This window comes from Rhincodon typus, chromosome 22, assembly GCF_021869965.1.
Source record: "Rhincodon typus isolate 14 chromosome 22, sRhiTyp1.1, whole genome shotgun sequence".
Lineage (NCBI taxonomy): Eukaryota > Metazoa > Chordata > Chondrichthyes > Orectolobiformes > Rhincodontidae > Rhincodon > Rhincodon typus.
The window spans coordinates 29,031,847-29,054,155 of NC_063353.1; the positions used below are offsets into that span (position 1 = coordinate 29,031,847).

Here is a 22,309-nt window from a genome sequence, read left to right on the forward strand (position 1 = left end):
CCAGCACGCCCCCAATTTCTCCTTGATGTTTGTAATGTTATCAGCAGCAGCTGCAGGGGTTTACTTTCCTCTTTGCATGCTTTGATATATTTTTGTTTTCACGTATCTTGCAGATTACATTCATGCTAATGAACAGGAATTTCCAACGATGGTATGCAATCATGCAGGCACATCTTTAGTTTTGTTCAGTTCTCATTGGAGTATTTTGATCATCTACAGGTTATCACTGGTCAGAGCTTATACTTAAACAACAAGCTGTGAATCCTGACCAATCCTAATGACTTGCAGTTTATGAGCTAATTCCTCTTCTTCATAAGTTCAGCGTTTCTAATCTCTTGTTCTATAGTCTAGACATTAAAACTTGTCAATGGTCTAGTAATTTCGAATAAATGCATTAGTAGTGGCCTCTGTACAATGCTATGCCTTATCATAGAAATGTCAGCACAAAAAGAGGCTCATCATTCTGTCAACATTTCCGGTTTCAACTTAAAGCTCCAAATCCCCTTGATCACTTTTCTTTCCTTTGCTCTTTTAATAGGGGACACAGTTCAAATAACTGCTCAGCTGTGTTGGTAGCACTGACTTTTTCTGAGTCTGATGTTTGTGGATACAATCTCACTCCAGACATTTGGGTGTAAACTGTAGGCTGATAGTGCAGCACTCTCTCAGCACTGCACTATCAGAAGTGCGTCTTTTAGTTAAGAAAAACAAGACCCTGTCCGCTCTCTCGGGTGGATGATAAAGGTCCCGTAGCATTATTTTGAAGAAAAGCACACAGGTTCTCTTTGGTGTTCAGAGCAATATTCATTTCTTTGGTTGTTGTGTTCCTTTCAAAACTTTTGATGAAATTATAAAGCACTTTGTCACATCCTGAGGTTGTGCAAAGTGTTGACTTCTAATGTGTTCCATGTTCTAAGGACCATTTATGTGTGGGGGGGTGGTGGTGGGAAGAAAATTAACCTCTCCGTTAGTGTTAATCCTTAATACAAATTCACCAACAAAGCAGTGAGGGAACACTTTGGGACCGGTGATCATAGCTATTTTAAAACTAATAGAATTATGCAAAAGGATGGGCGTTGTATAAATGTTAAAATTCTTAATTGAAGTAAGGCTAATTTTGACAGATGAGTTAGGAGCTTTCAAAAGTTGATTGGAATAAACTGTTTGCAGTTAAAGGAATGACTGGCAAGTGCAGGCTTTCAAAAGTAAGATAATGAAAGTTCAGGGGCAGTATGTTCCTATTAGAGTGGTGGCGTAAGTTGTTGGAGGGGATTCTGAGAGATAGGATTTACATGCTTTTGGAGAAGCAAGGACTGATTCAGGATAATCAGCATGGCTTTGTGCATGGGAAATTTTGTCTCGCAAACTTGATTGAGTTTTTTAAGGACCTGACCCCAAGAAGATTGAATGCAGTGCGATAGATGTTGTCTACATGGAATTTAGGAAAGCCTTTGACAATCTGCATAGTAGACTGGTTTGTAAAGTCAGATCACATGGATTCAGGGAGAGCTTGCCAACTGGATACAAAATTGGCTTGACAGTAGGAGACAGAGGGTGGTGTTGGAGGGTTGTATTTTGGAGTGGAGGCTTGTGACCAGCGGTGTTCTGCAGGGATTGGTACTAGTTCCACTTTTGTTTGTCATTTATATAAATGATTTAGATGAGAATTTAGGAGGCATGGTTAGTAAGTTTGCATATGACACCAAACTTGGAGGTATAGTTGACAGTGAAGAAGGCTATCTAAGCTTACAAAGGAATCTTGATCAACTGGGCCAATGGACTGAGGAGTGAGAGATGGAGTTTAATTTGGATAAATGCGAGGTATTGCATTTTGGTCAAGTGAACAAAGACAGGACTTATACAGTTAATGGTAGGGCCCTAGGTGCTGGTGTTAAACGGAGAGATCTAGGGGTTCAGGTACACAGTTCTTTGAAAGTTGTATCACATGTAAACAGGGTGGTTAAGAAGGTAATAAGCACACTTGCCTTCATTGCTCAGACCATTGAGTATAGGAGTTGGGATGTCATGAGGTTGTACAGGACGTTGGTGAGACCACTTTTGGAGTACTGTGTACAGTTTTAGTCGCCCTGCTCTTTGGAGGAAATTATGAAATTGGAGAGGGTTCAGAAGAGATTTGCAAGGACGTTGCTGGGACTGGAGGGTTTGAGTTTTATGGAGAGCTGGGACTTTTTTTCATTAGAGCGTAGGATGTTGAGGGTTGACCATATGGAGGTTTAAAAAATCACAGGGGACATAGATAAGATAAATAGCAAAGTTTTTTTTTCCTAGGGTGGGGGAGTTTAAAACTAGGGGGGATCTTTTTAAGGTGAGAGGCAAAGGATTTGAAAGGGACTTGAGGGGCAACTTTATCACATGGGGTGGCATTATGTGGATTGAGGAAGTGGTAGATGCAGGTATGGTTATAACATTTAAAAGACATTTGACAGGTACATGAATAGGAAAGGTTTAGACGAATATGGGTCAGATACAGGCAAGTGGTACTAGCTTAGTTTGGGAAACTTGGTTGGCATGGATGAGTTGGAGCAAAGAGTCTGTTTCCATGCTCTTTGACTGTCAATGGAAATAATTTTTCACTTGTTTTCTTTACCATTTCAAAATTTGGTGCATGTTGGGCCTCCTGACCTTTTGTGCTGCAATGAATGCAGCTCTGTTTTTCATGGATCTCATCATAAGTATGTTCATATTATCCTGGGAATCAACTCTGCATTTTTATGGCTCCATTATTCTTACTACAGTGGAGTCTGTAAAATTGCACACAACATGGCAACAGTGGCCTAATGAATGCTTTGTACAAATTAACTCTTACTTTCTTGCTTCTGCACTCAAAACTGATTAATATATTTTGTTTATAGTTACTTCAGTACCATTGAAACCATTTTACGTAAATTTTCTGTAGTATAATGGTTGCAATTGTAAGTTTCTTAAGATCCAGTTATTTGCTGGACATCAGAATGTGTTATAATTTAAGTTGGATACTTTAAGGCATATGTGAACTTCTCTACAGGAACTTCAACAGGGCAAAACAGCCAAATATCCAGTAGTAGAAGTTCCAAATGTGAGTTAGTAGTGTTAAGTAACATTAATGCAAATTGCTGTTGGCATGGTATGGCCCTGGCAATGGAGGGCATAACTTGAAACGATGGACAAGAAATATATATTGGCCCAACGTTAAAATATACTAATTTGTAAATCCTTTTTCTTACATACTACATAACTCTAGTTTTGTTATTAAATTTTCTGACCATTTGTTTGTCATTACCAGATATACTAATATTTAATAATGTGCATGGAGTAATTAAGTAGAACAGCCGCTAATCTCTCTAAAGTATCCTAAATTCGTTAGAAAATCAGATGGTGCTGATATCCCTGGAAAAATGTTCCCCTTGACCATTCTCTTCTAAGTTTTAACCTTTTACTTCCTCTCCGAACGATGTTGGCTCCAGATGTATGCAAAACCTTCTCTAATAACTGGCATTCCTTCACCAGAAAGCTTTAACAGTATTGTCATGATATTTGACTGTGGGAGGAATCTGTGCTGAATGTAATTCTGACACTATTAAGGGCCAGTACACACATTTCTACCAAAGGTTGAGTACACAAATAGGATTATCCTTTATTAATCCAACATCCCAAAGTGAATTGTAGGACATGTAGTGTTATCATTGCTGACTCAGCACAGACCTGGGATCAAATCTGGAGCATTATGCTATTTATGGCTGAGCTTCTAACTTAATTAAACTTACTGAGTAATTGAAGGATGACCCTCTGTATAAATCTCTCATCTATGTATATAAATCATTAACGACATGTGTTGGGTGTATTTATTGACCAAAATCTATCAATGTCAAAAATATTACTTGTATATTTTCAAATACACCATCAAATTTCTCCAAGTTCTCCACAGGAGACCAAATTGACTTCTACTGTGCAAAGAACCAGTTTACAGTTCCATACCTCAGGCTGTTCGTTGCAAGAGCTAGGTTTCACTCTGGTCAATCGGCAGGGGAAAAAAAGGGCTGTATTCCAGAGGTAAGATGAGAGTAACTGCTGTAGATACCAAGGCAGCATTTGAGAAAGTGTGGCCTAAAGAAATCGTAGTAAAATTTAAATAAATGGGAATTAACGGAAAATCCTCCATTTGGTTAGAGTCATATCTAGCGCAAAAGACAATAGCTTTTGGTTGTTGGAATCCCAGGTATCTCTGCTCCAGGATATTGTTGTTTCAGTTTCACTATGCCCAAACATCTTCAGTTGCTCCATCAAAGACCTTTGTCTATCATACAGTTAGCAGTGTCCAGTTCCACACTCAATTTTTCAGATACTTAAGCGGTCCATTGCCAAGTGGCAAGTAACATTTATACCATATAATGCCAGGCAATGATCATCTCCAAAGGGAGAGTCTAATTATCTTCTCTTGACATTTCCTGTTACAATAAACATTCATTTCCTGTAATTGCAATAGATTGCGGATGTTTCTTCAATAGCATTTTTCAAACCGGCAATCTCTAATACCCAAAAGGACAAGGGCACTAAACATATATTACTTGCCAGTTCCAAGTTAGTTGCAAGTAAATTGCTATTCTTTCAATGTAGGTGTACCTACCTCACATAGACTACAGTAGTTCACTTAGGCAAGCCTTTGAGCATTTTCTTTGTTCTCCTCTGGAAAGTTGACTATTTGAGAATTGTGAAAACAGGACCTATCAGGGTAGATGCTTTTCCACCAAGCAGACAGAGTTCAGTCCATGGAAGTTGGTTTTTTTTTGCAGTTTTGCCTAAGTGCATGTGGATCTGGCTTTCTTAAAAAAAAAGGAACTAAAGTATACTTATTGTTGAGTCCGGAGGATGTGGCAGATGCATTGCTGATAGAATTTTTTTTGAGTAGTACTTTGTGTCATGGATACACAATCCAGGTCTCACTGAAGTACAGGAATGTGGTGATGACAACTGCTCTGTGCATTAAGGCTTTTGTCGACTTGCAGATGTTTTTGTTGTCAAACACACAATCCTGTAATTTTTAAACGCTGAGCTAGTGCTGCTAAGAACATAAGAACTAGGAGTAAGTAAGCCCCTTCAGCATGCTCAGCCATTTAATAAAATCATAGCTGATCTCATCTCAACCTCAACTTCACTTTCCTGCCCATTCCCCATAATCCTTTAACTCTTTGCTAATTAAAAATCTGTCTTCTACTTAAATTTATTCAGTATCCCAGCTGCAACTACACTCTAGGGTAGTGAATTCCACGGTTACATGACCCTTTGAGAGAAATAATCCCTCTTTATTGTTGTATGTCTTTGTCAAGAGCGTTCTTTTGATGAAGGTGCTTTCTAATTTACAGGAAAAGCTCATTAAAGTATTTTAAAGTCCTTCAAAATATATGGAAGTGGTATGTTTGGTTGAACAAGTGTGGACTGATCTATGTTTTTCACTTTGGAGCGATAGTGGTGTAGTGATAATGTCTTTGGGTTAATAATTCAAAGGTTCAAATTAATACTCTGAGGGCAAAGGTTCAAATCCAAGGCAGCAGATAGAATTTTAATTTGGTAATTAGTAAATCTGGGAAAATATATCTAGTCCCAGTAATGATGACTATGACAGCTATCATCGATTGTCGTAAGCCATCTGGTTTATGTCCTTTATGGAAGGAAATACACCATTCTTACCCAGTTTGATTTATGTGTGACTCCAGACCGACATCTTCTTAATGGTCTACCAAGGGCATTTGGGATGGTAAACAATTCTTGGCCTTGCCAGCAATGCTATAAAAGATCAGACTGAAGTTCTTGGAAGCAGAATTGAAGAGATTGAGAGTGGCTTGCAAACCTGGAGCAGAGTGGGCAACAACATAAATTGTAGATCATGCACTGTCTCTGATGGACAATTTAGATTTGACATTGAGGCGATTGAGCTGAGAACCAGCATGTAAGTGACAGTTTAAGGTTTGTATGTGAGCTAGGCATTGGTTCCATCTCTGTTTCTTCTTCTGTTTTTCACTCTCCATGAAAGTGATCATGTGTTTCTAATAGGAAAAGGGGATGTAATAGATCTTTATATGTTCAGCACAGAAACATGAAGTTTCTGCTACTATTCAGTTTGAGGTTCCTAATTTACCAGTCTATGTTTATGTCTCTGCTCCAGATGGTTTATGAAATATAATCATGTGAACCCAGAGGAGGCTGTGAGGATCCATATAGATGTTCAGGCAAAAAAGTCTATAGGAATACACTGGGGAACATTTGCTTTGGCCAATGAGGTAAGTCCTTACCTATCAAAGTGCCATTTCAAACACCTGACAGTTAATTTTAACGTTTGTTATTCATATACTTTAATTTGCATACAATTTATCTTGGCTAGACCAGAAGTAATTTTTTTTAAAATGGCAATTGCAATCTCTGTTAGCACTATTCTACATGTGTGAATGTTTGACAGTATGTGTTGACCGACCAACTCTATCTAGTTAGGCTCTCTGTAGAAATTTAAAGAAAAAAATTGCCTGCTGGGACCAATCCAAGTTACCCACAGCTCTCCAGAATTCACTTTGATTTATCCAGCTGTATTCCAGCTATCCTCCAAAATATGAGATCTCGTGGGCATCCTTTCATAAGCTGTTGGCTAACTTACCTTCCAACTTTGCATCAAAACCTCACGACTGTAGACCTTTCTGTTCAAGCTTGGGCATCGCTACATTCTTGCTGAGTGATGTATAAAATCAGGAACGACCCTGGTTTCTCATGGTCTCTGTGCTGCTTGTCCTGACTTTGGACAGAAGTCGACTACTTTTTTCCAGTCTGCTTCTCCACATCCTGTGCAGCCTTTGGTCCCAGAGCAGCTTTACAACTCCATGCAGATTATTTTTGCCTTCTTCCAATTCCAATCAAGCTGACTGCCTACTTCTGTTTGCAAACACGCACACAGTTAGATGAAATTAAACGTAATATTTCTACCCTCGCCAACCAGCACCATGGCATTGGCTGATTTCCATGAATGGCACAATCAAAAATGTAAACTAATTATCTTTTTACTTCAATACAAACCCGATGATGCTGTGGCCCATTTGAATAATTTACATCTCTAATGGTGTTTATATCTACTTTCTAGGTTTACTGGTTCTACCAAGGAATCCATTTGTTTACAATGTCTTTTTAATTTCTTCAACCTGAAAACTATATGAATACTTTAAATCGTTTATTGAAATAATTATAGCCCTGAAGAAAAAGCAAAGAACTAAGGACTGAATAGATGTTACAGGTAATCTGGAAAAAGAGGAGACCCCTACTAGCGTTTCATCCAATTCAAAGAATTTGAGACCTTTCTTCTGCAGTCACTGACCCAATCACCACATTTCTCTAAAGGATTCTGGTAGAAACACTTATAACAAGGGAGGAAGAAAGCAGGAACATATGCTTGCAGCTGGTACACCCACTTTCTGCTAGCAATTTACATGCAGGGAGATGCTTTGCCCCTGATTTTTGTCCCTTTTGCACTGCTGTTCTTTCTCATAGTAGAAAGGAGAGCAGCATCCATTGGAGAACCAATATTTAAATAATAGCCATAAGGTTATATTCCTGCATGGAGGCTAAAAAATTAGGATAGACTGAAGAAAAGAAAACTGAAAAAATATCAGACTGCATTATGACCAGAAATGGAACTTCTGGTTGCTTTTTCTCCCTGTGCCAATCTTGAGAATTTTGAAGTAAATTATTAGGCTTCCATCTTCGCTCTGATTGCAATTAGCTAATTTAGCATGAACTAGGAATTTAATCTGGGATTTTAGTGTAGAGCACAGTACCTCATGTTTATCTGAATTGTCCATAAGAAAACACACAGCTTCTGGAAATGAAAACATTGTAGTAGCAAGGTACAAGCTAATGGCATGTGATTCTGTAATAATATAAGCATTAGTAAGTGTATTGCTTCTTACCAAATATCTAAGAACTAGTATATCCAATTGTCGCTTTGCTGAAAGTAAAATATATTGCCCACAGGATATTGTAGATGCTATAAATTGGCAGGATTCCTCACTCTAATTAACCTCCTCCTTAGTAAAGGTCACAGTGCATCTGTAAAATTAGAATTGTTGAGGGACAGAGGAATTTAGTTCTGCCATTTCCCTGATATGTATCACCTTTTGTTTGAGTATTTGTTTATGTAACCTCTTCATCTGAGATGAGTAAATTGGCCATCTGCATGATAATTGAATCATCCAAAGAGAAAGGGTCATTCTTCAATAAGGCAGCTCTTCATCTGGAGAATATAGCATCTTAATAGTCTTCCTTTCTAATTATGTGACTCATTTTGTCATGGGTGTCTCTTGAAATGACCTATTATTGAATTCAAGTCTGGACAGATTTTCTGTTGTATTAAGCAGGATTACTTGTATAAGCACATTCCAAGTTGTTATATTTGCCATCATTGCAGTGGATTACATTCGTAATTTATTAGACTTCATTCTGTCCCTACCTTGAGGGAATCTTTAATTCTGATTCTCTCCCTCAGCAAAGTCTTCCTCCAGAATAAACAAAAAAATGTCCTTTTAAAAAGAAACGAGTTAACTTTGCTGTAATTTTTTTCTGTTTCCTGAAGGTATTAATTAGAATGTACTTGCTAAAGGTCTTTCCCTGGCAGAGCTTGTGAAGGCCAAATGGAAGCAGGCAACCAATTTACATAACGAAGGCCCCATTCAGGTCAGTTTAGGAGTAACAACATGGCTGAGTGACAGGAAACAGTAGTAATGAATGGTTAAAAACCGAAAGAACTGCAGATGCTGTAAATCAGGAACAAAAACGAAGTTGCTGGAAAAGCCCAGCAGGTCTGGCAGGATCTGTGAAGTAAAAAAAAGAGTTAATGTTTGAGGTCCGGTGACTCTTCCTCAGAACTCCTCAGAGTAATGAATGGTTGTTTATCTGACTGAGGTCAGTTTATAGAGGGGTTCCCTCGGGACGACTGTTAGGACCCCTGCGCTTCCTGATATTTCACGACACTAGGTGATAGTCCAACAGGTTTGTTTGGGAACACAAGCTTTTGGAGCCTTGCTTGTTCTTCAGGTGTTAGTGAGAGAGGTGGCATCAGATAAGGAATTTATAAGCAAAAGATCAAAGGGTCATAGAACCAATGCAAATGTATTTGACAAACCTAAGATGGCTGCTAAATCTTTAATCAGTTAGAAAGGAGATGCAGGTTTCAATTGATTGATATGCAAATCCCAGAATTTCTTTCAAGTCACTGCCCTGAGATAACTAAAGGTTTTATCAGTAACTAGAGGTGACATCTCAGGTCAGACAATGCATTTTAGATATGAGGCCCTGTTTAGAATCTGGCTGTGTATTAACTTGGAGTCAGACTGGTTTTATTTCCTAAATGCCACATTGACTGTTTACAAATTGTATGCTTTTTGAATAGAATGTATCTGCAATTACAAATCTACAAATGCAAATTCGCCCCATAGTGCATAAATCTATGTGTGGATGCATGTGAGGGGAAGGGAGAGTGAAGCATGCGAGTGTGCACACGCACACGACACACAGTCTCTGCGTGCATGAGAGAGAGAGACAGGGAGTGGGCGTGAGGGGGAGTGAGACAGAGAGTGTGCGCTTGAGAGAGAAGCATGTGCACAGACAGAGAGTGCGTGTGTGAGACAGAGAGCAAGAGTTAGTGAGTGAGCTTCTCAAGCATGCGCGTGCACACACACACGCTCTTCCTCCACACATGCGCGCGCGTACACTCTCTTTCTTCCCCTCCCCTTACTCTTACATGCACACAGGCGCGCACACACACATATATTCTATGGGGTGAATTTGCAGCTTAGTAATTGCAGATACAGTCTATTTTGTTCAAAAAGCACAATTTATATTCAGTCAATGTGGCATTTTATAAAATTATAAATACAAAAACAGAAATGCTGGAGAATCTCAGCAGGATCTGTGGAGAGATGCTGCCAGACCCTTTGTCACTGTACTCGAAACATTAACTTGGTTTTCCTCTCGGTTCTCCAGCACTTTCTGTTTTGTTCCAAACGACTTCATGCTCAGTTCATTTAGAAACAAAATTCTCACAGCCTTCTACATTAAAAACATCCCTCGCATTGCCTTTCTTAATTGGAAATGCCATACAAAACACCCCATAAAAAGGAATGGAAATTATTTCTTTGGAATTCTTAACTTCTGACAATGTTGTAGGATCTCTGTTACAGTGCAGTTTTGCTGCACATGTTTAATGGTGCTGTGAAGGAATAAACTTTTGATACCAATTCTAAATTTGGAGCCGAGTTTTTTCCACCCATTGAGCTCAAGCTGGGAGGCAGGAGGGATGTCAACATGTTGAGGAAAGGTGTATGATTGAGACCCCCAACATCTTTCCAGTGCCATGCCATTATTGCCAGTGGCACAACCCTTAGCAGCACAACTGCCAAGTCGGCAGTGGTTGACCTACTTAATGACCAAAGTTAGGGTCACTTCCTTCCCTTGTTGGTGTCTTTCCTGTATTGGGAGAGTTGGCTGCTGCATCAGAGCCTACCAGATAAACATGGGGGCCTCCAAGTGGGTTCCTCTGGTGCTGCCTCTTGTGAGCAGTCCATGGCTAATGGAGGGCCCCTGCCCCAACAATAGCTTCCCCAGCAGCAACACTGCTATCGGTGCACTACAATTTCTTGCAGCCTGGTCGCTGGGGCCTTCCTGCCTAGCTCTGGCATCCTCACATAAACCTTCGTGTTCTTTGCCTTTCAGAGGCTCTCCTCCTATACCTGCAGCCTCAGCAATGCCTCAGCTAGCAGCAGAACAAAGGAGTGACACCCCTCCTGAATTGCATGGCTCTTCCAGAGCCGGCTGTTCGTTGGTTGCCAGTAGCAATTGCCAGTGTCTTTCTGCCTATTGAAGTGAAATTGGCTTCTGCTTTTGATCATGGCGGCAGAACTTGCCAAATAATAAAATAATTCAACTCCTTATTTCAACGGAAAATAAAGACCTTAGATGACTGCAAAGCAGAACCAAAAACTAGTTTTACTAGGAGTCTCACCCAATATACTTTCTGTCTCTCACAGGTGCCTAAGGTGAGACTGTATTTGTGTTTATGTTATCAGTACAGTGTTGATGGGTAGTAACGTTTAAGTTACAGAACAAAAACACCCTTTGATAATCACTATAATGGTTGGGACCAGGCTGCCGAATACAAGTAGTATGGAGATTCAGATTACACCACTCTTATAATTTGCAGTTTCAATTCCAAGCAAGTCTGTCTGTGTAGTAAAAGAATAATTCATATATTTATTCATAGGATAGTCTTACTCCATTACATTGCTTACTTTAAATGAGTTTATGACTTTCCAAAATAGTAATTAAGGTTTTTGCAAAAATGCCTGTTTGTAAACGTTTTGCTTTCTTTTTAATCCTCTGGATTTAAATCATTTTCAGGCTCAACTGAAGCTTCTTTTTGGAGAGGGGTAATTGGAGTAATGTCATTATTTTAATTAGCAGGTGGCCAGATGGACTTTGACTCCACCACGCCCAAAGGAGTCAAAATTTGGCCAGGAGACATCTATATTTAAGGGTCACTCCCCTAGCATTAAAACACTGCAGGGAACAGCATATGTATTTTAAAAATAACCAAGTGAATTTTGACTTTGTAAAGTTCATCTTTATTATGGTTTGCAAGGTCAAGTATTTTGGGAGATTTGGTTTGTTGTGGAATGGCAGTGAAACTATTTTTGCAGGAGAATCAGGGAATGTATGTTGCAATACATAGCTAAGGTTTCAGTAATTCCACAGTACTCAATCACTGTGGGTTCTGATTGCCATGTTTCAGTAAGTTGATCTGTTGCATATTATAACTGATTTTATTATTGGTTTCGTCTAAGCATTAGCTCAGTTGGCTGGATGGCTGGTTTGCAATGCAGAGTGAGGTCAACAACATGGGTTCAATTCCCACACCGGCTGAGGTTGCTATCAAGGATGCTCCTTCTCAACTTCTTCCCTGAGGTGTGGTGATCCTCAGGTTAAACCACCACCAGTCCTCTCTCCCTGGGAAAACAGCCCTTGGCCTGGTCAGACTATGGCTATTTTACCTTCACTCTTCAAATAATAATTGTTGTATTTCTCATGAAAAATGCAAAGCAGAAAGTTTCCTAAATATTACAGGCATTTTTCTGATGATGATGATATTCATTTTCTGAGGAATATCCATTGGTTCCACAAATCTCTGCAGTTTGAATGTTCTTCTTTTGACAAGGTGTAAGTTCCTAAGTCCAGAATAGTAGTTAATTCTTTGACCTTCCTCTGACCACATTTTAAAATGCATCTCCAATCTGCTTGTTTTGCTGGTAACATGGTAGTCTCACCTAATGCAGACAATACATTGTTTTGTGAGCCCTTGCTCTCAGTCTCCCGGTTTCTGTCAAACCATTTAAGTTCCTTAACCATTTTCCTTTATTTCTCTTTTGGCATTAGCTACAGACTATAATGACTCTTTGACATGAGCAAAACCAGTGACAACAGTAGATCACACTCTCTCATTAGGAAATGCCTAAATAGAATCTCTACCCTGGTGTGAGGGTTGTTTTAAAATTAATTTGAGTTTTTTTTTGTTCCTTTTAGTTTTAATTTTCCATAAGAAGTTTCTTATTTGTGTTCCCAGTCCAAGTATCATTTTGCACAGTGATGGGAAATGTGGTACAGCAGGGGTTCCCAACATGGGGGTTGGGACTCCCAAGTGAAGTTGTGAGCTGAAATTTTGGGGTTGCAAGCTTCAAGGCAGTAATCCATCCCAACCCAGTCTCGTAGATACTGTCTTCCACTGCACTCTCAAAGCCCACCAAGGACTTGTAACAGTTTTCAAGCCTCAAAATGGGTTCGCGGTGGGCAAAATGTTTGGGAATCATTCTTGTAGAGTATGAGTTTGATGACCACCAACTCTACTTTCAGTAGAGAGAAGCCTGGCTTTTAGTCCCTGCCACTCTCTGGTGACAGAGCTAAAATTCAAATTGGCCTTGCATTCCATTACCCAACATCAAAATTACAGATTCATTTTCAGTCCTAGAAGCCAGCACAAAACATCATTTCTTCCCAAAGGCATCACTAATTGATGTTTTGACCACTGTTTTTAAGACTTTTGAGGATCGTATCAGGAAACAAAATGATAAGTGGCTTCTTAGAGGTTTGGAGTGGCAGCTTTCATGGTCTGCAGGATCTAACTAATGCAGTGGGCACTCAGAATGAACGACTTGTATTTATATCTCCACCTTTCACAACCTTGAGATGCTTTGAAGCACTGTACAATCAATGCAGTACTTCTTAAATGTAGTCATTGTTGTTGGAAATAGAAAAGATTCTGATTTCTACAGTCACCCTTCACTGCCAATACACTCAAAGCCCAAGGTGATCTGGGTTATATTTAATGCATGCCTTTAAACAGTAATCAAAGAGGACATTGGTGAAAAGGTTGGAATTAAAGTTAGATGGCATCCTTATCACAGCAGTAGAAAAATAAGCCTGCAAACATTGACAAATTGAGAGAATTTGAAATAAATACCAAAGAAAAAAATGACCTTCCACTGGAAATTAATAAATGGTATGCTGAGTGCATTTTCAGTGTATCTGAGGAGATGGTGGTTTTTGGGATGAATTTTATTCATCAAACTGACTTTTAGCAAAGGCAGTGAAACAATTCTTTCTCATTGGAATTATTGTGTCTGGAATGTGCTTGCTTCAAAGTATGTGCTGAATTGCATAAGCTCTTGGTTTATACATGGGCAAGAACCATTGTTGTCTGTCAGCCACATTTGCTGGAAAGAGTCTTGTTATCAACATGTTTTTGTAGTTTTAATTTGTTGCTTCCTGGATCAATAACTGATGTTTGATTCCAGAAGCCAGAATTGGACACAAAAAACAGGAAGCATTAATCTAAGGAAACAGAGAATTAACTGAACACTATTTGTTAATAAAGCACCAATTATTTTTCAGGAATAACCATAAAGCCTGAATCTAGGAGCTAAACAAATGAAGTTATATTGCTCACAAAGAACATTCGACTTCAAGCCTCTTAGAAAACGATCATTATTCCTGAGGTGAGGCAGAGCTAACTTCCTCCAGGAGCCAGTTGTTATAGACCATACACGTTCATTCCGAGTGCCCACTGCATTAGTTGGATCCTGCAGACCATGAAAGCTGCCACTCCAAACCTCTGAGAAGCCATTTATCATTTTGTTTCCTGATACGATCATCAATCATGTGAGAGTACTATATATTGTGGCTAATTTCATTAACAGAAAGATTTCCATTCTCTTAAATGAGTCATTTGTGATCATCAGTATCACATCTTAGAAATCTGCACCAGGTACCATAGAAGCTGCCATGTTCCTAACTCATTGCAAGGACAAGGTTAGTTACTGGGAGGCTACTCCGTTACGCAAGCCCCAGGATACAGTGCAACCATTCATCCGCCAGGGCAGTTGTGGAGCAGAGAGTGTAGGCCTCCTGAAGATGAGGTTGTGATGCTTGGATCGGTTGGGATTCCTTGGAGTACAATCGAGGTCGAAGGTGCTGCATAATCCTAGAATGCTGTGCACAACTGGAGCAGGCAAAAAGGAGATGTGATGGACTCTGAAGCAGTGGAGAGTGGCAGCAGTCTTCCATGGAGGAAGATAAAGATGTTGAGCAGCAGGAACATCATCTTCAGCATGATAGATCACTGGAGCATCAGATGCAACAAACCAGATGGGGCCTAAATGACACCAGATTCCAGTAGGTGTGAGCTGGGTATAGTGGTCATTCATTGACTAGAAGTTTGTTGTGGCTCAAAAGGCAAGGTCCCTGATTGTTCCCTGAAGCAAAAGCAGCCTTTTCCTTTTGCTTTTTCTTCACTCTGTCATTCAATACTGGTTAATATCTTCAACCATTTAAAAGCTTTCCAACATGTTATGATACAATGGGTATTAGGGAAATTGTAGCACACCCTTAGACAAGCTTGAACATGGTGTGGTGCTAAGGATGCGTAGCCTGTGGACTTTGATTCTTGTTGTGAAAATGCAAATGGTGATAATGTAAAATGGTAATACATTTAGAAATTTCAGATTCTATTTTGAAGGAAATGTCACCCATGCCCCCTGAGATACTACTATTTTGTTCTTGTGTCACTACATGCACTGTGAAGGGCAGTTCCTGGTGGGTGGTACTTGGGCATGGCTGGGCTTTAAATATGGCACCAGTGCGAGAAATCCTGTAAGTTCCCAGCAGTGACAAGTACTTCTGTTTGTGACCACACAGTAATGCAAGTGGGGGTGCTGTATAGAGGAATGGTGTATACATAATGAGGTGAGCTGCATAAAATTGATTTGAGAAAGTTCACTGGCGCTCACAGAGGGAAACCTTGGTAAAATCCAATCCAATGTTTTTTCAAATATGTGAAATTTATAGAAAAGAATTCTGGCTTAGTGAATTTATCCAATGAGCAGGTGACCCTTACAGACTGAAATGTAATTGTTTCTTATTATTTTTCATCAGTCTCATTTTTCTTTATTAATCTAATTCCTTCATTTCTCTTTCTGTGCTCATTTTGACTCTAATTCATCCAGCTTCCTTCTTTGTTGTTTCCTCTTGCAACCTTTAAATTGGCTAAGGAGATAAGACTGTTGATCCCATTATTCACCAAGAAATTAAACTTCTATTTTCCCTCACCAGCCCATTATCAACTCTTACTTTCAGCAACTTACAGGGTGACTTTATTTTGGTTAAATGGGAAGGGTTGGGGGGAGAGAGAATTAACAACAAGCCCTGCTTCATCTATATCAGAGTGTAATTGTGTACTAGAGGAGGAGGGGCTTTTGTATTTACTTTTTGGGAACTGCAAGAATTCCATGACTGTATAAGACACTGTGTGCTAAAGTACATTTTTAATGCAGTTTCAAAAGGAAGTTGTATTGCAGTAAATAAACAAACTGGAAAACATGCATTTTTAAAACCATAATGTGTATATATTACAGATTTTGGTCCAGGACCTAATTTATGGTTAGTACCACTTCATAAACAGCAATTTCAAGAAATCTCCAACTCATAACCTTAAAATAGTCCTGTCAAGACTTTTAGTTTGCTTCATATTGAGTATGTTATAATTAGACTATAATTAATTAGATTTGCATATATCTAGAAGTGATTATTTTGGCTTGAAGCAAAGAATGATCAACAGTGCATTTTGAAAAAGTGCCATTTTAGGTTTGCACTGCAACAGATTCCTGCCATAAGATTTCAATTAGAACAGAAATTTGTAAGTGTTTTAGAGAGAAAATAAATTCTAATCAATTATTTCATAATCTACAAATGGAATGCTTGGCAGAGTATCTTGAATCACTTACATGTAGTCTAAGTCCATTTAAAAGAATCTTAATTGAGTTGCAGCTGAAAGACACTAAGTAAAGACTTGAGATGTTCCTGTAAGATTGAGAAAAAATATGGAAGGGGTCATCTTAATGGATCATTTTCACTTACGTCATGGATATTTTCCAATATTATTCTAACCTTACTCTACTCCTATATCTTGTGTCTAAGATCCAGGAGTGTGACACAGAAAAGGCTGGCTACTGAAAGCTGCTTGGGGTTTTGGAGTGGGGAAAGCGAGATTATAAAGGAAGATTTTTCACTTCACAATAGATTAATTGGTCCGATAAAATAGAGCTTTTCGTACAATTTCTGTATTCAGTTATTGGTGTACATTTTATCTCTGTGATATGAACTTCTGTTATACCTTTAAATAATTGAACAGTATTATTTGATTTAGCTGGAATTTTGTGTCTCAAAATGTAGTAGTCAAGAATTAGTTAGAATTATTTGGCATAAAATTTGGATCGATAATGTCCTGTTTTGGGGCACTACAATTATCTTAGCTTTTCAAAATTATGTTTGTATTATGTTATGATTCTGGCTGAAGTAGTGCACTGGAACTTAAGCTCTGCTACTGCAAAAGTGTAATCACCAAAATGGTTGATTTATTTTTCTTTATTACTGTTATCTAGAACAAAAGAGATTTTTTTACCAAGTTTCTTCAATAAACTCAAAAGTAACACTCTGAAACACATATTTTGCCTTTAAGAGATAGCAAAACTGGTTAACAACTAGGCTACTGTGCAGGGTCACATTATATTCTCCTTTTATAATAAACATCCACATTCATACACAAACATTACAAGATGACACAGTTCTGCAGAGGTATTATGGTTGGAAATATATAATTTAAAAAATGGGAAAAAAAACACCCTTTGTAGGAGTTCAAATTTGAAAAGAATGGGTTGATATCTCACAGTTCCTTTGATTTCCTATTGAAATATTCCAATTGCTTTTGGTCAGCAAAATGATGGAAGATCTTCAGACAAGATTTGAGCTTCAGCTGGAAATAGTTAGAAATTCTTACTTGTAATTTTCAGGATTTGTCAACACCTCACTGAGAAAGAGCTCATTTCCTTGCTAACCCTTCCAACAACTGGCAGCTTTCTTTCAACTTCCACTCTTAAAGAGTGTCATAATTTGCTATTTCTCTCTGTGGCAAAACAAAAAAAAAGTCCAGAAGCTGTTGCTAGGCAATCTTCATCAATAACCTTCTTCCAATACTTATTCTAATTGTCTAGCAATTAAGGTAATTAAAGATCCCTTAGCTGCCCTTTTAAAGCTTTGGATTGTCTATTTTTCTGAAGTTATTTGCTTTTTCAGTAAACAGTAAATAACCTACAATATTCCTTGACTCTTGACATTTTCCAAGAATTCGCATGGTAACCCTTTTGCAGCCCAGGAATTGTTCAAATCTTCCATTTTCCAATTCTCTTAATGCATAAATATGTCTGTTTCTAATAGCTATATACCCAACTCTGCTGGGAGTCAGCAAAGTGATGGTACAGGGTTATTTCTGTGACTAGAAGTCTGTTTCCAATGGGACTCGACAGAGGCTTGGTGCTGGGGCCCTTGCTGATGTGGTGTATCTTAATGATTTGGACTTAAATGTTGGGGGTATGATCAAGAATTTCACATGACAGGTGGTGATAAATAGTAAGGAGGATAGCTGTAAACTGCAGAAGATATCAAGGATCTGATCAAATGGGTAGAACAGTGGCAAATGGACTTCAACTTAAGAAAATGAGGTAATGCAGTTGGGAAGGGCTGACAGCAAGGGATTATTCTATAAATGGTAGAAACCTGGAAAGGACTGAAGTTTACCCTATCTGGCAATTTCAACTTTCACTATCATCAATGGACGATGATTAGGCTGTGCACTCTCTACAAGATGCACTGTTGCAACTTGCTAAGGCTCTTTAGACAGTGCCTTCCAAGCCACAGCATCTACCACACAGAAGGATAAACGCAGAAATTACATGAGAACATCAATGTGTGCAAGTTTCCGTCCAAACCACACACCAATCTAACAGGGAACTATATCACTGTTTCTTCACTGTTGCAGTGTTTATATGTATCACAAACAATAAGGTACCCAGTACTGATCTCTGTTACACCACTGGATATCAGCCTCCAGTGACACAGACTTCTACCACCGTCCTCTGTCTCCTGCTACTAAGCCAATTTTGGATCTAACTTGCCAACTTACCCCAGATTTTGTGTTTTATTATCTTCTTTATTAGTCTCCCATATGTACCTTGTCAAAGGCCTTGCTGAAATGCATATTAACTACATCACTGCACGACCCTCATCTATACGTTTGGTCACCTCCTCAAAAAATTCAACCAGCTTCATTAGGCATGACCTCCCAGATCAGTTAAACTAATTTCCTATATGACCAATTGCCAATATTGGCATCAAAGTAGTTCATAGAAACGAAGAATCATAGAATCTTTACAGTGTGGAAACAGGCCCTCGGCCCACCAAGTCCTCACTGACCCTAAGACATCCCACCCAGACCCAACCCCTATAACCCACCTAATCTACACATCCCTGAACACTATGGGCAATTTAGCATAGCCAATCCACCTAGCCTGCACATCTTTGTACTGTGGGAGGAAACCAGAGCAGACACAGGGAGAATGTGCAAACTCCACACAGACAGTTGCCCTAGGGTAGAATCGAACCCAGGTTCCTGCCGCTGTGAGCCAGCAGTGCTCAGCACTGAGCCACCATGCTGCCCCCTAGTTAAGTGAAAGTTTCTTTTTGAAGTGATTTGGAAAGAAATATCAGCAATCCAATTACTCCACCTTGCTCTTTATTCCTCCTTATCACTTATCATGGAAATTCATTTTCTGATCTCTCAAGTAGGGAATGGAGATGATATTAAGCAATGGCAATTGTAGCCATGAAAGCAATTGCCTGAGCTTGCATGGCAGCAGTGATAAATCAAAAGTATATCAGTTAATATGGTACAATCTGTTTAGCTGATGTGGCTGTCATGGTTAGTGGCTATCAGTGTGTGCAAGTTGAGAGATACAGGTATAAGGCTTGCTGCAGCAATGCAGGTGCAGCTATGAATTTTAGTTCAGAATACTGATTGGCAATTTGATAAATGATAGGGATTTTGGTGCATTATATGAGGCTTGTAGTTGGTGGGTTATGGATATTTAAAGATTAAGTCACTTAATCATTTGTGTAAGGTCACTAATTTTTTTTTCGCAACACTGCATTCATGTCCTTAGGGACATTGATTATCTGGCATTGACTGTTGCAGCTGTCAAATTCCATTGACTTCTCAGCAGATTTCTGGACAGACTCCTTTGCATGACCACCAAGACCTCCAGTGCAAATTCTGAAAATATTGGAACATTCTTTCTTGCATGCATTGCTATTATTCAGTTAATTTGTACATCAGCATGACTTGCAGAAGGACTTTCAATACCTGCTTCAGCCACAATGAACTTCTGCTTTAAGAGGTACATGTACGTGCTAATCATTGTAACTAGCTGTAACTCATGCTATTTTGGATCTCTGTTGGGCTGTGTAGCCACTCATCAGCATGATTATCATTGGCTCCACTCTAAAATCATGGTAATGAGCAGGAGCCAGATGCTGGCATATTACTTACATCATATTAAATGGATGCCAAATATGTGTGGAGAGTTCATTTTTGGGACCTGTTCAATTTAAGTTGCTATATCTTCAGAACGTACTTGTAGAATGTAATGCATAATTTTCTGATTTCACAAACGGTTCAAATAATTTGATTCTGAAGTGTGATGTAGAGCCGAATGATGATTTGTGCAATTGGTGTTCCAGTATATCTTACCACAAAATGGGAGAACAGCATCAGTTAAACTAATTTCCCATATGTCCAATTGCTAACATTGGCATCAAGGTAGGTTAAGTGTGAAAGTGTTAACGATGATTTGGAAAGGAAAAATAGCAATCCAATTACTCTAGCTTGCTCTTTATACCTCCTTGTCACTTATCGTGGGAAAGTCACTTCCTGATCTCTCAAGTAAGGAATGGAGTGGATCTTAAAATGAACAATAGAGGAGAAAGAATAAAATGTTAATGAATGAAGTGTAAAACTTTAAGATGGCCGTTTAGAGATCATACTGAAATGATAAATAGTTTATTACCATTAATGTTGTCATATTTTCCTTTGTGTCCATTAGTATGCATTATTAAACAATTATTTCAATTCCAGTACTACTTGGAACCTCGAAGGAAACTTGAGGAAGCTCGAGAAAGATATGGATTGAAACCAGAGGATTTCTTTGTTTTGAAGCACGGAGAATCAAAGAATCTGGGTGAAAATGAAGCTTTTCAATGAAAACAGATATTGATTATAAACTAGGTGTGGCTGCTTCACAAAGACAAGTAGAACTAGGCTTGCATTTCTAATAACCATACTTTTAATTTTGGGCTGAAAATTAACTGAAATGCCATTAGTTTATAAATTGTCACCCTAGTTTAACCTTATTGCACATATTCAAAAACCAGCATTACAAATGCTAGCTTTGTCAAGTAAAGTTTTTTCTTTTCCGTTTTTTTATTGGTTGAAGTCTATATAGTGTTTGTTTTATCAAAGTACCGAAATACACTTTTATTGCTAAATGCTTTGGCTAAATATTTGGGTTTTGCAGCTATTGGCTGCCTAAAGTGAACCTGTGATTGTCTTCCATCGTAGATGTATTCGACCTGCCACCTGCACGTTTGCCAGAAATGTTAAGTTTGCACAATTTAAATTAATGCATGTTTTAAGCATGTGAAATGCACAAAGCTTTACTGTAATTAAATACACTATATAGTTCCAGTTAGTTCAATGTAGCTTCAGTTATAACCTTGAACTTGAAACGTGAAGTTGGCCTTAAGACAAGTGCCTCTTTTAATAAGCAGGAATTATACTGTCACTATAAATGAGGTTAGGTAACTGTACAAAGATGTGGGTTATCATTATTTTCCAAATAAATCATTTGTGGCTGTGAGCCAAATTATTGGTAATCATTGCAAAAGTAAGAGTATGCTACATAATTTGAAGATGCAAGACTGAGGGAAAGGATAATGGTTGGCTGCACAGTTAATTCAAAGATGCTTTGCTGGAACTCTGGCTCTGTCTGATATGTTAATTAACCTCTACATTGTATTTCTGGCTGTTTTATAAATTCCAATGTGTCTCCTCTACAGAGATATTTTAAATGTTTTTAATCAATTTTCTTGGGGGAATGGTGGAAGTGTTGTACTTTTAACCGTGGGATATAATCTGTTGTGCTTATTTTCCAATATAAAAAATTTAAAGTTTGAATGGCTGATGGTTATGTGTTTTGTAGTTACAATTGTAATACTCATTTTCAATTAACATTTAACTGTGTGAGTACATAGTTTATGCATTATTAGAATGGATTAGAAGCTGAGGTGAAATCATGAAGATGTGATGAAATGTAAAAATGGAGAAGAAACTCCAGTTAACTTCTCAATGACACTGTTCACAGATAAAAATTAAAGTGTCTATTTTCCTGTTACTGTGTCTGCATATTTGAATTTGGATTATTTGAGGTTAGTTTTTTTTTTAAAGCAAATTCAAAGAAAAGCCACATTTCTATATCGACTAAACTTCAGGTGTAAAAACTGTGGTGTCCCTAGAGAAATAAACAACATTAAAGACTCAGAAGACCACGCCACCAATGACTGGCACATTAACTGAATATTCTTCCTGTTTGCAATATGTGGAAGCTTAATACACATAAATTGATTGTTGAATCTGGCTACAATATAATGGCTGAACTTCAAAATGAAAATAAATTGGCAGAGTGTATTTTAGGACATTCAGATAATACGACAAAGCACTAAAGGAGAATTAGAAGGGGTTAAAGTTAGACTTATCAATGACTGAGATAAGTGTACTGTCTTTCTCAAG

The 22,309-nt window shown here is 38.4% G+C and overlaps 1 protein-coding gene across 9 annotated transcripts in view; it reads left to right on the forward strand.

Moving 5' to 3' along the window:
• The window catches only part of napepld (N-acyl phosphatidylethanolamine phospholipase D), a 41,248-nt gene extending 19,334 nt beyond the window's left edge, over window positions 1-21,914 (forward strand). For 8 of the 9 annotated variants that reach the window (XM_048610443.1, XM_048610445.1, XM_020522799.2 and 5 more), the window contains 2 exons: window positions 6,161-6,275; window positions 20,600-21,914. In XM_048610443.1, coding sequence (XP_048466400.1) covers window positions 6,161-6,275; window positions 20,600-20,725 — 241 coding nt within the window. In that variant the 3' untranslated portion in view covers window positions 20,726-21,914. Of the gene's footprint in view, window positions 1-6,160; window positions 6,276-13,971; window positions 14,076-20,599 lie in introns of all 9 variants that reach the window. The other variant, XR_007264485.1, reaches the window with a different exon arrangement.
• The last annotated feature ends 395 nt before the right edge of the window (window positions 21,915-22,309 follow it).